We start from the raw sequence: 15,665 nt of genomic DNA, 5'->3' as shown, positions 1-15,665 counted from the left end.
ATAGAGATATGTTTTGCTTCCGTACACAGATAACAGTTCAGTAGGGAAACAAACAATACAAGAATCTTCCTGTTAATTCAGCTTTAATTTGCTCTTGCTGTTTGCCATGATTTTGTTTGTGCATTGGATGTTATGAGAAGTCGAGTGATGAGAGGAAGTGAGTTTTCTGGAAAAATGCCTTAGAACGGCTCCTTATCCTTTGTTTTCTGAAAGGCTTACATGTTATTCACTTTGGATTCAAATTTTTGTTTTATTATTAAATTTTCATTAAATAGTTTGCTATTTGTCATAATACCACTGATTTACAGCTGTTTAGGAGTTATAGCTTTAAGTTTTTTTATACCCAAATTTTGTTCATTATTAACTTAATACTATAAAAATGTATGTAGAAGAAAAATTCACCAAAAGCATTTTCGGTTGGTCCGAGTAATTCATCTGCTGTATGTATTTCAATTCAATTAGTACTTGAAATAATGCACTTATTCCTAGATCATTATGTGTCCATAATTTCAATGGGGTAAGACTTTTTGAATTCTCCATTTGAGGTTAACATTATACTAAAGTCTACTTTTTAACATAACTAGTAACAAACCCGTGCATACGCACGAGTTCTGTTCGGTTATGCGCATCTAGAAACATCATTTATTTTAAATAAAATGTTAAAAAAGAAAAAAATATTTAGATAAATAATTGATTATTTTGTATATAAAATTATTTAGATCATTAATAGATTTTTTCTCGTATACCATTTTATGATAAAAAATATTTGATCATAAATACCATTTCTAGTATATAAAAATATTTAAATAAATAATAGATTTTTTTCCGTATCCAGACTTCACTTTTAAGATATGATTAGATAATTATAATTAAAATAAAAATGCATACTAAAGAGTTTTTCTTGTGTCATTGCCAAAATAAAAACGGAATTAAAACTTAAAAGTAGTTTAGTTGAGTAAACAGGTAAATTTACTTCCACATTAATTCCAGTAAATTCACAAAACAAATATCATGTTAGTCCTTTATCCTACTCAACCATACATTTCAGAAAAACTAAAATCATTTAAATCATCATAAATTTTATAATCAAATCTCAATACAATAAAAATAAAGGAAATTTCTCTATAGACCTCCCAACCTTCTAGTCCACCTCTGGTGAAAAACCCAAACTACCCCTGACTTCGGAAGTTCATTTCCGAAAGCGCCTTTTTTAAAAAAATTTGACTTATTTCGGAAATGCACTTCCGAAAACACCATTTCGGAAGTTCATTTCCGAAATACTGCGCGTTCTGCAGATTTATCAAAACACCCCCCTCCCCCATTCATTTACCCTAACTCAAATTAAAAACAAGCAAAGGCGAAAATTTGTGCAAACACACTTCCAAGGCTGCATCAAGGCTCCAATCACATTGCTATACAACATTCAAAAGCCCACAAATCACTCAATTTGTAAGTTTTAAATTTGTTAGATTCATTATTCAAATGCATGTTATTTAGGGTTTCAATTGCATAAATGATATATGGACTGGTTGTTAGTAGTATTTAGGTTGTTTAGAAGCTTTTTGATTTGGTTTTATGTTTGATTTTGGGGTCTGCCATGGAAGTTGCAGAAAACTCCATCGCAGGGATGTTTCGGAAGTTCATTTCTGAAAACACCTCCATCCCAGTTTTCGGAAATGAACTTCCGAATTGTATCAGAAGTTCAAATTTTTTAGTTTTTTTATTTTGTCTCGCATATTAATCGATTTCAATTATTTACAGGAACATGTCAGGCAACCAACCAGCACGCATCAGACAGGGTAAGGAGACCCAGACTGCGTCGGCTAGACAGGGTAGGGAGTGTCCGTTTTAATTTGCAAGTACTTTATTTTTAACGCCTTTGTTTATTGTGCCTGTTTCTTTTAAGTTTGTGTGCATGCGTTCTGACTTCTTTGACGGCGTGTCGCTGGTTTTCAACGTCTTTGTTCTTTAATGACTTGTCAGTTTCCCAAGCGTTTTTGTCCCCTTTCTTCTTTTATAAAAGGAGGTCTCATGAACATTTCTTTCTTCATTTTTACGCAGGAATGGGTGGCGCTAAGGGAAGAAAGGGTTCTTCAACCTCGTGCTCTCGCGGAGTGAAGGAGGTGAAGGAGAACAAGAAGGTTTTGAATGGTTCTACTTCTCGTCCCCAGGGGGTCCATGGCTCGGACGTGCAGGCTCAGTCTTCAGGCGTGAGAGTCGTGATCAACGTTGATGGTTCTGAGACTGAGTGGGATGAGGATTGGTATAATTATCTTCATTCGGAGGAGTTCGCTCGTCGGGAAGAATAACGTGTTTTTGTTTTGTTTGATGTGTATTTTGTAGCGTTCGTCGGGCAGAATAATGTGTTATTGTTTTGTTTGACGTGTTTTGTTTTGTTTTATTTTGATTTCAGATTGTATCTTTCGCACAGTGTTTTTGGATTGGATTTATCATATTAGTATTTTCAGTTTATCTGTTGCTTATTTTATTTGGCGTTTGCGTTTAATTAAAATGCGAGACAGTTTAAGAAAAAACATAAAAACATAAAAAATGCGAGACTGTTTTAGATAAAACATAAAAAAAAACACAGTTTCTGCATAATTCGGAAATGAACTTCCGAATTCACCCCCCATGAGGTGTTTTCGGAGATGAACTTCCGAAGTATGGAAATTTTTAAAAAAAAAGCGCTTCGGAAGTTCATTTCCGAAGCAGGCGTATTTTGGGATTTTCGCTGGGGGTGACCCCCATAGGGAGGTGGCTAAAGAAATTTTCAAAATAAAAGTAATCAGAAACTGAATACAAAAACTCCATACCCATTATTGGAAACGATGCTACCACCACTAAACCCAGCCATCAAATCATCAAAATCAAGCGATTTATTCATCGAACCTCTACTCCCCGTCGCATGCAATCCACCAATCTTACCTAACAAATCATCAACACCAACACTTTTTTCATTCCCTCCACCGAAAAAATGAAGAAAAAAAAATGAAAACCTAATAATATCAGTGCCAAAAAATTGTTAAAAATATTTACATGTTTATCAAACACAATCGTTAGGGTTAGGGATTTGCCATCTTGAAGTGGAAAAAGAGTTTAGAGATTTGATATATTGAGGGTTAGGGTTTACTTCCCAACTTTAGTTTTCCTCTGTTAGTTTTCGTGGAAGAAGAAGGAAAAAGAAGAAGAAGATGAGGAGGTAGAAGAGGGAGAAGAAGAATGAAATAGTTCGTGAAAGAGAAAGAGAGAAATGAAGAGAGAGAATGAGAGAAAGGACAAGAGAGAGAAAGAAGAAATTAATATTTGAAATTGAGATAATGACATACAGCTAATATCATTTGTTTGGAATAAACCAGAAAAAGACTTTTTTTGCCCCCAAAATATTAATTTAGACTAAGATAACAAAATGGTATTTTAGTGAAATCCAGAACAGCTTCTTTTCTTAGATTATGTACAATGGAGGTGCTGAATAATTTTTTCAATAGTTGAATGCTTGCTATGAGGTGTTGAATTGAGTGTGTAAAGTGTGGTGAATTAATTGGTGTTGAAAACATTCAACATGTTGAATGAGGAGGGAGTGAGACCACATAAAATATTTTGCAAATTCTTATTGGTTTTTGTGAATATTTAGATTTTTAGTGTGTTGTGAATGGTGGTGGAGTAGGGTGTTGAATTTTATTAAACAAAACCAATGTAATGAGTAAAAATTGAACATATGTTGAATTATTAGGTGGAAGAAAGAGAAGATGATGTGAAATATAAAAAGTTAAAAATGAGGGTGTTGAATTTATAAACCATCATTGATATTCTTATATTATAGATTTGGTTTGGTACATGAAGCAATAGTTGTTTTGTGCAAAACTGAGATATATAGGCTCTAACTTGGTGGTTTAGATAAGTTTTGTACTTAAAATTGATAATGATTTGATTTTCACATGTCAATGAAAAATGGACATGATATCTACTTTTAATGGAAAAGTGTGAGAAAGTGTTAAAAATATTTGAAAAACATTAAAAATTAAATTGAATAAATTTCAAGAATGAGGTAAAATAGAGAGTAAAAATTATAACCTAGTCATTTTTTAAATTAAAATGATAATATATTTAAGAGTATCGGAGGATTCACCTTTATTTAAGTAATTTTTTTTAATTATGAATTTTGGCTGAGTACCGATAATTTTAACAAAAAATAATTTAAAATTTTCATTTATTTTAATATTAAATAATTTTCGTATCTTAAATTTTGTCCGTTGTTTTTTACTATCTTATTTTTAGGAGCATTTAAAATGAAAAAAATTTTTAAAAAATTGTATATTATTAATACAGCTCAGCTTGGCCTCTTCGTAAAAACATCAAACGTAGCATATGGTTGTTGGTTAAAATCTTATTGTATGCCTTTTTATTTAAAAAAGTCTACATGAGTAAAAAAAAAGTCAAAAATTAACTTTTGGAATAGGGAGGGGAGGATAGGAATTTTATATAGGGAAGAGAATGGAAGGGGACATGAAGAATTTAATTTACTTATTATATGTTTCATTCAAATTTTCAAATTTTAGGAGGGAAGATAAAGGGAGTGGAGGGAGCAAAAACCCCATAACACATTTTTTATATTTCTCCAAATTTGAAAATTTAGATGGGAGGAGAGGGAAGATGAATATTTGTACTTAAAAAGTTATCATATTTACTAAACATATTTTTAATTAAATTTCTTCTCTAGCCCCTCCCTCTAATTAAGGCTAAGTTCAATGCTTTGTTTCTTAGTAATGTAGATGAGCTGTTTGATGTAATGAATGAGAGAGATTTTTTGAATTGGGTTTGATTGGTTAACATTGTATTGAAATTAGTTGGATTGATTTAGTGTTGTTTTGCTAATAACTATCCTGTATGAACCTCAATTGATATTTTGCTTGAAAGGCAAGGCATTCATCAAAAGACATATTCTTGAGGAGGGAGCTTGCAGCTGTCATTCATGGCATGGATGTGAGGGAATCCGATCGAGATTCATGGAGGTTGCAGGTTGGTGCTTTACACTAACCAATGCTGCATTAATTTGTAAATTTCTGAATGTATGCATATACTGAATCATGCCTCTCTAGATATTTTATAAGCTCTGAAACAAAATAAAGATTGAATTATAAACTTACTTCATATCAATACAAACTTCCACAAGGGCTATTGTTCAATCAATGTCTGATTTCATATTCCAATTTACCTTAACACAACTAAATCATGCAATTGAAATAACTCAACTGTTTAGCATTTTCAATTCCAAGAAACTTTGATTCCTCTTCCATCGAACACATGTTATTTGGAGTACCATCACCAAATTCCAATTGCTGTTTAAACTTGTCATATTGTGAAGGGGTTACTAGGCTAACCCCAAACCCTCTTAACTGCACTGGCACGTACTGTGTTGTCGGTGTTCTTGATGCCGCTCTAACCTGGATTTTAATCTTCGACTGATCATTCACTCGGCTAGCTAGGTAATGAGAACATCTTGGGTCATACATTAGATACACATGATCCGATTCAATTCCATCACGTGGTCTGTCCAAGTACACTTTGATACCTTCATCTTCACCATCGCTGATTTTGAATTTCAGAATTGAACCCTCTGATGTTGTTGTTGGAATGATGAATCCAAAAATGATGCCCAAGTTGGAGAAATAAGGAGCAGAAGAAAGATCAATAGTTAGGTAGTCACGTGTAGTTGTAGTTGTTCTATATTCCAACCACTCTGGAATTTCTCTACCTGGATAGACATACATCCCTTGACTGCGATCGTGATCGTGATCACGATCAAGATCACGTGTGGATATACAATGGTGTGAAAAGTTCATCATGTTAATTTGAGCATTCAACTCAATAGCCTTGAGAGAAGGCTCGTTTAATTTAAGGCAATTCCAGAAGGTAACCTTTTTCTTCTTTTCTTTAAGTTGTTCACTAGCAGTTGAGTGGAACACTACATTCTCTAGTGATACACACCCATCGGCATTTAGTGTTTCTAGCGATTGAGGAAGCTCTGGTAGAGTTTGAAGCTCCTTGCATTGATGCAAGTCTAGATGTCTCAGTCTTGTAAGATTCTTGATGCTTTTAGGCAAGGTCTCAATATGAGTATGTCCAAGATGCAACTTTTCGAGTTTGGTTTGAAGTCCAATTGACGAGGGTAGTTCCTTGATATCCGTGAGTTCTAAATTCAATTCTTTCATGTTCTCTGAGGTCACTGAAAACTCCTTCAGCGCTGTGCAGTTGTAGAGGGAGAGATAACTAAGTGAACTTAAATGAGTATTATTGCTTTGAAGACTTGTAAGGGAAATGCATCCACTCATATCCAGTTTCTTAAGCTTTTTTAGAGAGAAAACAGATGGATGAACACTAGTCAACCCTATGCAGAAATGGAGGTCCATTACCGCAAGACTCGTGGCCTTTGAAAAATCTGGTAGCTCTGTTAGGAGTGTGGATGAATGGAGTACAAGGACATTCAAATTCCCAAGATCCTGTTCCATTTAGAACCATCCAAGAAAAAACGAGTGAGCTAACTGAATCTGAATGCTAATGCTGGAACATATAATGTTTAAATATGTTTTTACATAGGTTCTCTGAACAATAGAGTTAGTTAAAAACATACATATGTACTTACCTTCACTCCATGCCAAAGTTTCTTCAGTTGGCTATAAGGCAAGTTTAATGTAACAAGGTTTTCTGCAGAAAAATTGGATGGCAAGGATTCCAAAGGGTAATACTCCCAACGGAGATATCTCAGTTCATTAGGCAAGAATTCAAGCCCTTGAGGAAGAGACAAACTCCCTTCATTTTGAGATCCATTAGTGTAAATATCCAAAAATTTCAATTTGCTCATCTTGGCAAATACTCGAGGGCTTAACTGCAGCTCCTTAATTTCAGATAATCTGATGGCCATACTTCTGATGGCCTCACTTCCCTAGAAAAGTTTCAAACATCAATATAAGCAACATTTCCTACAAAACATAAATAATCAAATCTTTTATGAAAAATATTTACCTTGTCACGTTTCAATACATGATAAATATCATCAGGATCCAATAGTCGGCTTCGGCTTCCAGGTTCTTCAACAGATTCTTGTCGAACAATCTCCCAAGCTGTTTCTTGTATAATGTCATGCATTGATACAATATTTTGTTGGGAAATTGTTACAAGAGCTTTATCTTTAAGTCTGTCTAGTTTAGTGCTCACCGAATATCGACGGTCTTTCCATAGAAGTTGTATGAGGTCAAGTTTCAACTTCAATCCATCAAAAAAGCAGGCAATATCCAGGAATATAATCTTTTCATAATAATCAAGATTAGTGTATATCAATCTAAAAACATCATGGACATTTTCAATCAGCTCTATTTTCAGATTCCTTGCTTGGCTTTCCCATATGGCTTTATCTTTCTCACAAAGAAGGTTAGCTAAAGCTTTAAGAACTAATGGAACACCTTTGGTATAATCTACCATCTTCATTGATAGCTTATAGTACTCCATTTCAAGATGCTTTTGTTTGTTAAAGGCATGCAAATTGAAAAGCTGAAAAGATTCAGCAGAGTCCAATGGCTCAACCTCGTATATATCATCAACTTTTCCAGCAAGTACTTGCTTATCTCTAGTAGTTATGATGATTCTACTCCCTGCACCTAACCAATCAGCTGTTCCAACCAAAACTTCTAGTTGCTCCGCATCTTTGACATCGTCAAGAACAATAAGAACCTTCATGCGGCCAAGCCTTTTCTTAACTAAAGAAGGTAATCCATTTATCATGTCATCTTTCAAATCTTCTTCCTCTAGTAAAGTGGATAAAAGCTTCTTTCTTAACCTCAAACTGTTTGTACCGTATCTTTCCGATTCTTCTCTTACATTAGCCATAAAACAAAAACTTTCGTATTCGGAGCGTAGCCTGCGAAATACTTCTTCAGCAATAGTTGTTTTACCAATACCAGGCATACCCCAAATTCCAAGAACACGAACATCTTCCGACTCTAAATGTAACAATGATTCTATAGGTGAAATCTGTTTTTCAATTCCTACAAGTCCTTTTGATTTACCTTGGTCCACTTGGTTTAACTTCATCAACACACTTTGAAGTATTTCTTCAACAAGCTTAGCATCATCCCTGTACAACAAAGAAAAGAGAAAATGTATAAACTTCAATCAAACTATATCTATTTTAACAATGCCTTAGTTTGAATGTAAAATGCAACATTGATGAGGTCTTTTTCATCTACTCTTAATTGAGTCGGAATTGAGATGGTTATCCAGGGTGGCACATTAGCTTTCTTGCTTGCCAGAAAGCAATGGTTCTCACCCACATGTTAGGTTGATGAGGGTGAAGGTTGTGGTCTCTTGTCAGCTATCCGTTGGGTTCATGACCTTGGATTTATATGTTTTATTTCCAATTCCATACCTCTAAGACTATATACTGCTTGCAGGGCATGTAAAATGAGATTTGTTACTCATACCAAAATGTAAGTTTTTGCTAGAACTTAGAGAATACTAAATGTGTGAATCGAAAATAATCCTAAAATTCTATTATGAATAACTTTCACACATTAATTAGCTCGCAGCTCTATAAGATTGAAGTTTCACATTAGATAATTTGCACACAATGGATAATTTGAACCGGCCCGTTGCTCCTTTTGGAGTCTAAACTGACAGGTTATTGGGATTTATATTGATCAAAAGGGGATCGAGGCGAACCCTGATAAATGTCAAGCTATCATTAACATGAGGAGTCCCTCCAGCGTCAAGGAAGTTTAACAGCTAACAAGGCGCCTGACCGCCCTAACTCGTTTTCTTTCCTATGCAGGTGAAAAGCATCCCACTTCTTTGTCTGTCTAGAAAAGAAAGATAAGTTTGAATGGACAAACAAATGCGAGGAGACGCGAGCAGCATTGAAAATCATTTTGGCGACACCTCCCATACTAACAATCCCGGAAGCTGGCACACCTCTATACTTATATTTATCAGATACTAATAAGGCGATGACCTCCATACTGGTTCACGAGAAAAACAACGTTGAACAACCTATCTACTTCGTGAGCAAGGTATTCAAAGGCGCTGAGGCAAGGTACCAAAAAATTGAGAGACTGGTGTTGGCAGTCTTGATTACTATAAGGAAAGTCAGACCATACTTCTAAGGATATTTCACGATGCTCAAAACTCACTACCCAATCCTCCAAATATTGTAGAAGTCAGATATAGTAGGACGAATGGTATCTTGGTCTATTGAGCTATTCGAATACGATATCCATTTCATACCTTAAGGAAGTATAAAACCTTATGTGACAACATATTTCTTGGTGGAGTTAAATTCACCTGTGGGCGAGCAGATCTTCCATGTATGGATATTATTAGTAGATGATACCTCGAACTTGAAGGGGAGGGGGCCCGAAATAGTACTAAAAGCCCAAGAAAACCTCCTCATAGGGCAATCCATGAGATTTGATTTCAAAGCCTGCGACAATCTAGCCGAGTATGAAATCCTCGTTGGTGGTATGAACCTCTCGCCATAGAGGTGGGCGCTTCAAGTCTCTGAGCCAAGAGCGACTCATAGTTGATTGCAAATCAGGTTGTCGGGAAATATCAGTTAGAGACCAAGCTGATCTAATATCTCATAAAGGTATGAGAATTATCTAATCATTTCAAGTTCTTCGAAGTAATATATGTGCCTAGAGAAGAGAACTCTCGAGCAAATCTCCTCTCAAACCTTGCTAGCACCAAGAAACTTGGCCATAACCAGACAGTCATACAAGAAACTCTAGTTGGTCCATTTATTGAAATAGAAGAATTTAACGCCATCAACCTCGAATAATCCACAAGTTGGATGGTGCCTATAAAGTGTTTCTTGACAACAGACGAGCTCCCTTTGGAGGAGGTTGAGGCGAAGAAGCTCTAAATACTCGCAACAAATTATACCATGGTGTCTGCAAAAATCTATAAAATATGAAGGGCTTCCCCATGTTAAGATGGTCTAGGGGAGGACAAGACTGTCTTGGTCCTCACAGAGGTCCACCAAGGAACACGCGCCACTCACATCGGTGGACCAACTCTCGCCCACAAGCTGTTGAGGTCGGGCTATTATTGGTCCACCTTGATGAAAGATAACGCAAAGTTCATCAAAAAATGTGACAAGTACCAAAGAAACTCCAATCTGCATCACTCACCATCCGAGGATCTCCACTCCATCATATCACCATGGTCATTTTACCAGTGGGGCACACACATATTAGGCCCTTTCTCGGTGGCGCCAAAGCAATTAGAGTTTCTAATCGCCAGGGTAGATTACTTCACGAAGTGGATAGAGGTGGTGGTCGTCTCCAAAATAACAACAAAGAGGGTTCAAAGTTTTTATTGGCAATAAATTATATGCAGGTTTAGCCTATCTATAACCATAATCTCGGACAAGGGTACACAATTTTCTAGTTTGGGTGTGGTGAATTTTTGCCACCACCTAGGAACACATGAAGTTCATTTCAGTCATCCATCCGCGCGCCAAACGATAAGCCTAGGATACTTCATTGAAGGGATTCTTCAATCCACCATTTCCAAGACTTCACTCGGGACTGGGATAATTATATTGGACATAAAAGGTTATGGTCCATATTAAAACCGTCCAAACTAGGTGCATGAATATTTCCTCGAAGCAGGATTGATCATCCGAAGCTTACTCAAGATAAGCTGATTGGGCTTGGGTCGCCCTGCTCAAACTAGAATCCATGACATGACATGTTTCATTTATCACAAGTGACCTGTGAGGTGTCCAAGAAGTAGCGCTCAGGAGATATCAGACAAAGAGAAATAACTGTCTCCCCCATAATTTGAGGAAGAATCAGTCTTCCTTCATTTATACGTTTTTTATCAGGAAACTAGGGAAACCATTTTTCTTGCTTTCTAGCCCGACCCAAGGGGTCCTCTATAATTACCCCTATCCTCAAAATTACGGAGGGATCATTCACTAATTTCACATAGAAACACATATAATCTCTCATAATTCCTATGTGTGCAGACTCTTTCATTATTGTACTTTTAGCGGGTATAATCTTAAAGAGAACGATATTAAAGTACACAACTCAATCCAATAATATCTCTAATAACAAAAATACTTTTTAAAACAATTTTATTTACAACTTTTTTTCTTCAAGATCCATAGGATTTGTTCTGTTACACCAAAATAGCTTCACATTGCTTGAAAATTGAGGTTAAGGATATAGTTTATATACAACATTCATACTTTTCAACCCGATGATGCACATTTTCCAAAGTACAAAATAGTGACGGGTTCTCACATCCAAAGTGGAAGATAGCTCGTAGTTGTGGTGGCGTGAACTTGGTGGATCGAAACATTGGAACTAAAAGGAGGGATCCGACTCACATGCTCGCACACTTAGCATTGCTTAGGAGAAACTATTATTATACGCCAAAATAGTTGCACATTGCTTGGGAGTCGAGGCTAATGATAGTTTATATACTATACTCATACTCTTTAACCAATGAGCCGCCTTTTCTAAAGGATAAAATCGTAACAGATTCTCACACCTAAAATGAACAGAACCTCTTACTCACACATAACCACTATGATGCGGACTCGAGTTAGACCACGAGAGGAACAATCATGAGTTTTGAAAATCTCTAAGTCAAAAGTATCAAATTCATTATTAATGCACACCTTAAATATTAGCTCAACATATCGTGGGAGTCTAGTCCATTATGCTTTATCCAGCTCTCGTTGCTTTGTCTATATCTTAATCGATTAATATGTATATGTATAAGTTTTCGAATATGTCAACAGGTGTAAGTCTTTAAATAATGAATAACTATATATCTTTTAAATATTACTAATATTACATGTGTAGACACAAACTTGAATAAAAACAAAAGACTTATAGATTGACTTGCAACCTATCTATTTTTTAGCTTATCATTTTAAAAAGTACAGCTGGGTTAGATGCAATTTAATGGGTCAAACGTCTAAAAAACTATACAACATTTTATAATTTCTTCAACTTGTGTCTAATCTATACTCTATATTTTTCAATTACACAAAAAATAGATTAGGACACATCTCATTTAAAAAATATACCATGCAATAATGTACCAATAAAGTATTACTACTTGACTTAACAATAACATCAAGAAATTTTTAGAGCATTTGTTTCTGTCAAAGTTTTAAGTATATGATTATATCTATGGTAAATTTTTCTCTATATATTAATTATGTAATAAATAAATAAATAAATAAATATTGGGAAAATATTAAAATATATTGGTAAAAGAAAACTTACGAAAAAAATGATGAATCAAATCCAGAAATATTGGCAGATTGCTTCAAAGCAGATCTCCAGCTTAGCACCTTGTGTGGATCATACCTTTTTTCATGTTGAGCAAAAGCATCTTTATAACTCCCATTTTGATGCCTTACAACTGAAGGCTCAACTTGGTAGAACACTGGCATTAGAATCCTTCCATATTTTTCTCTACACTCAACTATTTTCAGAACTTCCTCCAAACACCAATATGAAGATGCAAAGTTTTGGGAGAATATAACCAATGAAATGAATGAGTTTTCAATTGCTCTTTGTATTGCTGATAACTCATCTCCTGTTTTGAGCTTCTTGTCGGAAAAGACAATGATTTTCTTTCGCGACAAAGCCTCGAGGACATGACTAAGGAAGTTTTTGCGAACATCGCTACCTTTGAAGCTAACAAAGACATCGTATTTTATCTGTGGTGCAGGTGTGGAAGTTGAAGGAGAATATGTGACAGGACATGTAGAATAATAGTGGTTGTTTGAAGCTGGAATTATGTTTGCAACTATAGCCTTTGGTTTTGAAATAAGCAAGAGGGTGATGAGATAAAGAAATAATAAACTTATGCTTCTATTGGATTCATACTTGTTCATTCTAACCACGAGATATCTGAAAAAGAAGAAAGAAGGAAAGAGCTTTTGTTTGATCGAGAATGTATGTTGATATCTTGTGACCATGATGTTTAAATTACTCTTTTATTATGATAAAATATTCAACTTTTGATCCAAGGACTTTGAAGTTAATTTTGTCTTATGATTGAATTGAATATATGAATAAATACTAGTCAATATTTGACAAGATTAGCTTTGTTGTTATTTATGTGTTTCCACGAATTTGTATATATAATAGGACTAAAGACAAAATGACAATAGGTGTAATTATTTAAGAAGTTAGTTTAATTTTTTTATCTTAAATTCTTTTACCATAATGTTTATTACTCTTTTATTATAAAAATATTAAAAATTTGATAAAAAATATAAACTATTTAATTATACTCTATATACACAGTATTGTTATTGTTTTAAAGTTATATGATATGACATTTATCTTCTAAGTGTTGGTGAGTATGATATGAACTTAGTTAACAGATTTGTAGTGAGCTCAAAGATTAGAGAAGCAAATAATTTAAGGGGCCCGATAGAATAGAAACATAATAGGATATAAAATAGGATAAGGATAGAATTTGATACAAATAGGATATTATTATATGTTTGGTTCACACATGATAATATATATATCCTTCTAAAACAATTATATTTTTTTTCAAATTAGTTTGTAAAATATTTTAAAATTTATAAATTGTAAAAATGAATATCTTTCTATAATTAACAAAACAATTCATTATCACTACTGAGTAAATAATTTTAATTTTTCTTGAAAAAGATCATGAATTCTATTATATATTTTAGATAAACAAAATAAAAGTATGCATATATATAATATATAAATGACAAAACTACCATTTTAAACCTTGCTTGGGAGTTTGATATATGATTAGGGAGGAAGAAGTTTGTCCTTCCTTTATGGAAGAGGTGGTTATCCTCCCTAACTTCCTCTTTGACTCCATTTTAGTGGGACACATCATTTCCCATGTCCGCAGAGAAATAGGAAATGGGATGGTTCAGATGAAGCCCAATTAGGAGGCCTAGTTAGAATATTCAAGCAACCTCAATGTCCACTTCAAGCGACATATGGCTTCGTGGTGGTGGCTCGCCCTTGCTAGTGCATTGGCCTTCAATATCTCTTTGGTGGACTATCCTCTCCAAGGGTCCAATAAATTATAATGGTACAAAATATATAAAAAAATTAATGACAAAACGAGTTTGAGGTGTGTATCAATAAGCATGCATATTCACGTCTTCACCTCCAATTTTAAACATCATGAATATCTAAATTTATTGCGGGCAAAAACAAAAAGATGATATTGAATTGAGTATTAAAATTTTTCTTAAATAAAATTAAAATTTGTTTATAAAGCCTTTGTGAGACAAAAGTAATTGTTTAAAAGCATTTCAAAAAGATAATAACAAGTCTGAAATAAAATAGTTGCTTGAAAGAGAATATCAATATAAGTTATTTATACTAATTCACTATCCAAGTGATATCTTGTCTAGTTCCTTTTGACTTAAGGATTTTCACTACTAGCCCAACTGACCAAAACACCCAAGAGTTTCTTTTGTCCTACTAAATATATGGGAATTTCTTAATGCACCTTAAACATTTCTAGTGCACCGCATGAAAATACAATAATGTCTCCAAATTTCGGATATGTATCTTCGGACGCACTAAAATGCATACTGATGAGCCTCTATTCCAGAGATACATCTTCATAAAAGTTACGAAGATGTATTTCCAGAGTGTTACGATGTAGTAGTAGAAAAACAGAATTATAAACAACATGCTGACAAAATAAAATTACTATTGATATCATAAAATCAACACTACATAAAGAATTTTATCATAGATGAATCATTACATTTTAATATCCAGGCGTACATTGCAACATCCTGATAATATCATCGACAAATCTCGAAACAGTCGCATCCAGGTCAATCGAAACTTTTGATTCTAAACGAAAAAAGTTTTCCACATAGCTCTTAAATCAGCGCCCAACTTCAACTCATAGTTGTTGAATTTAATGTTCCCTTATTTGTCAACAGATGACGAATGGTACTCTATCTTCACAATTTTGCGATTGTCGTCATAATGTAGGAGCTCGTGCAGTGTGTATTTCAGATTTTCAAGAGGCATGTATTCAATTATCTTAAATTCTCTTAAGGGTGGCACACCGTTAAAGTGAACATATCTGCTTCAAAATATGATTAATGTGAACAATAAGGCTTGAAATAAACTAACTTTACCTCGAATTCCAACTTCTTTTGCTTCTTTTGATTTGATGAAACACAAAAATGAAGTTTTGAAGTGAAAATCTTGATTTAGAATAAAAGGGTTTCTGGAAAAAAATGGACATGGGATCTGATCATGCAGGGGGCTGTTTTTAACAATAACACATTTTATTTTTCTAGAGATGCATCTATAGAATAATCTAAAATACAAAGGTGACAAATTTAAAAATTCTCGCTTTAACCGTTTGAAGATACATCTGGGTATAACTCCCTAAAAGGGCAATAGAAAATACTTTGGATCCTATGCAATAGAGGTGTATCTCCAAAAAAAAAAAAATTTGTTTGCCTGTAGGGTGTAACCATTTTCGCTTGTTGGCGTGTGATACAAATGATTTGTCCAGAAATGTATTTTTGGAAACTGAGGGGTATTTTTGAATTTCCATAAGATTCTTTTCCACCTCAAAGGGAGTGGGAAAAAAATTCCCAAATATATTCTAGT

The 15,665-nt window shown here is 34.3% G+C and overlaps 1 protein-coding gene across 2 annotated transcripts; it reads right to left on the bottom strand.

Moving 5' to 3' along the window:
- Window positions 1-4,759: 4,759 nt before the first annotated feature.
- On the bottom strand, window positions 4,760-13,009 carry LOC131616417 (disease resistance protein RPV1-like). 2 transcript variants are annotated; one of them, XM_058887746.1, is made up of 4 exons: window positions 10,105-12,243; window positions 7,021-8,128; window positions 6,641-6,940; window positions 4,760-6,497 (listed from the first exon to the last, which is right to left on the bottom strand). In XM_058887746.1, the coding sequence occupies exons 2-4, from the start codon at window positions 8,083-8,085 to the stop codon at window positions 5,223-5,225; spliced, it is 2,640 nt and encodes an 879-aa protein (XP_058743729.1). In that variant the 5' UTR covers window positions 8,086-8,128; window positions 10,105-12,243; the 3' UTR covers window positions 4,760-5,222. The 2 variants fall into 2 exon arrangements, with proteins under 2 accessions (XP_058743729.1, XP_058743728.1); XM_058887745.1 differs by lacking the exon at window positions 10,105-12,243 and adding an exon at window positions 12,297-13,009 and having other exon boundaries at window positions 4,761-6,497.
- Between the last annotated feature and the right edge of the window lie 2,656 nt (window positions 13,010-15,665).

The sequence above is a fragment of the Vicia villosa genome, linkage group LG7 (genome assembly GCF_029867415.1).
Source record: "Vicia villosa cultivar HV-30 ecotype Madison, WI linkage group LG7, Vvil1.0, whole genome shotgun sequence".
NCBI lineage: Eukaryota > Viridiplantae > Streptophyta > Magnoliopsida > Fabales > Fabaceae > Vicia > Vicia villosa.
The sequence above is the reverse complement of the archived record's forward strand: the minus strand, read 5'-3'. Positions and strand labels throughout refer to the sequence as shown.

Excerpts from the sequence above, each read along its gene's own strand:
- LOC131616417 (XM_058887745.1), bottom strand. The coding sequence starts at position 12,997 with ATGGTCACAAGATATCAACATACATTCTCGATCAAACAAAAGCTCTTT. Across the intron at positions 6,941-7,020 it reads ATGTATTGAAACGTGACAAG|GGAAGTGAGGCCATCAGAAG; the intron begins GTAAATATTTTT and ends AAACTTTTCTAG. Across the intron at positions 6,498-6,640 it reads AACTTTGGCATGGAGTGAAG|GATCTTGGGAATTTGAATGT; the intron begins GTAAGTACATAT and ends TAAATGGAACAG.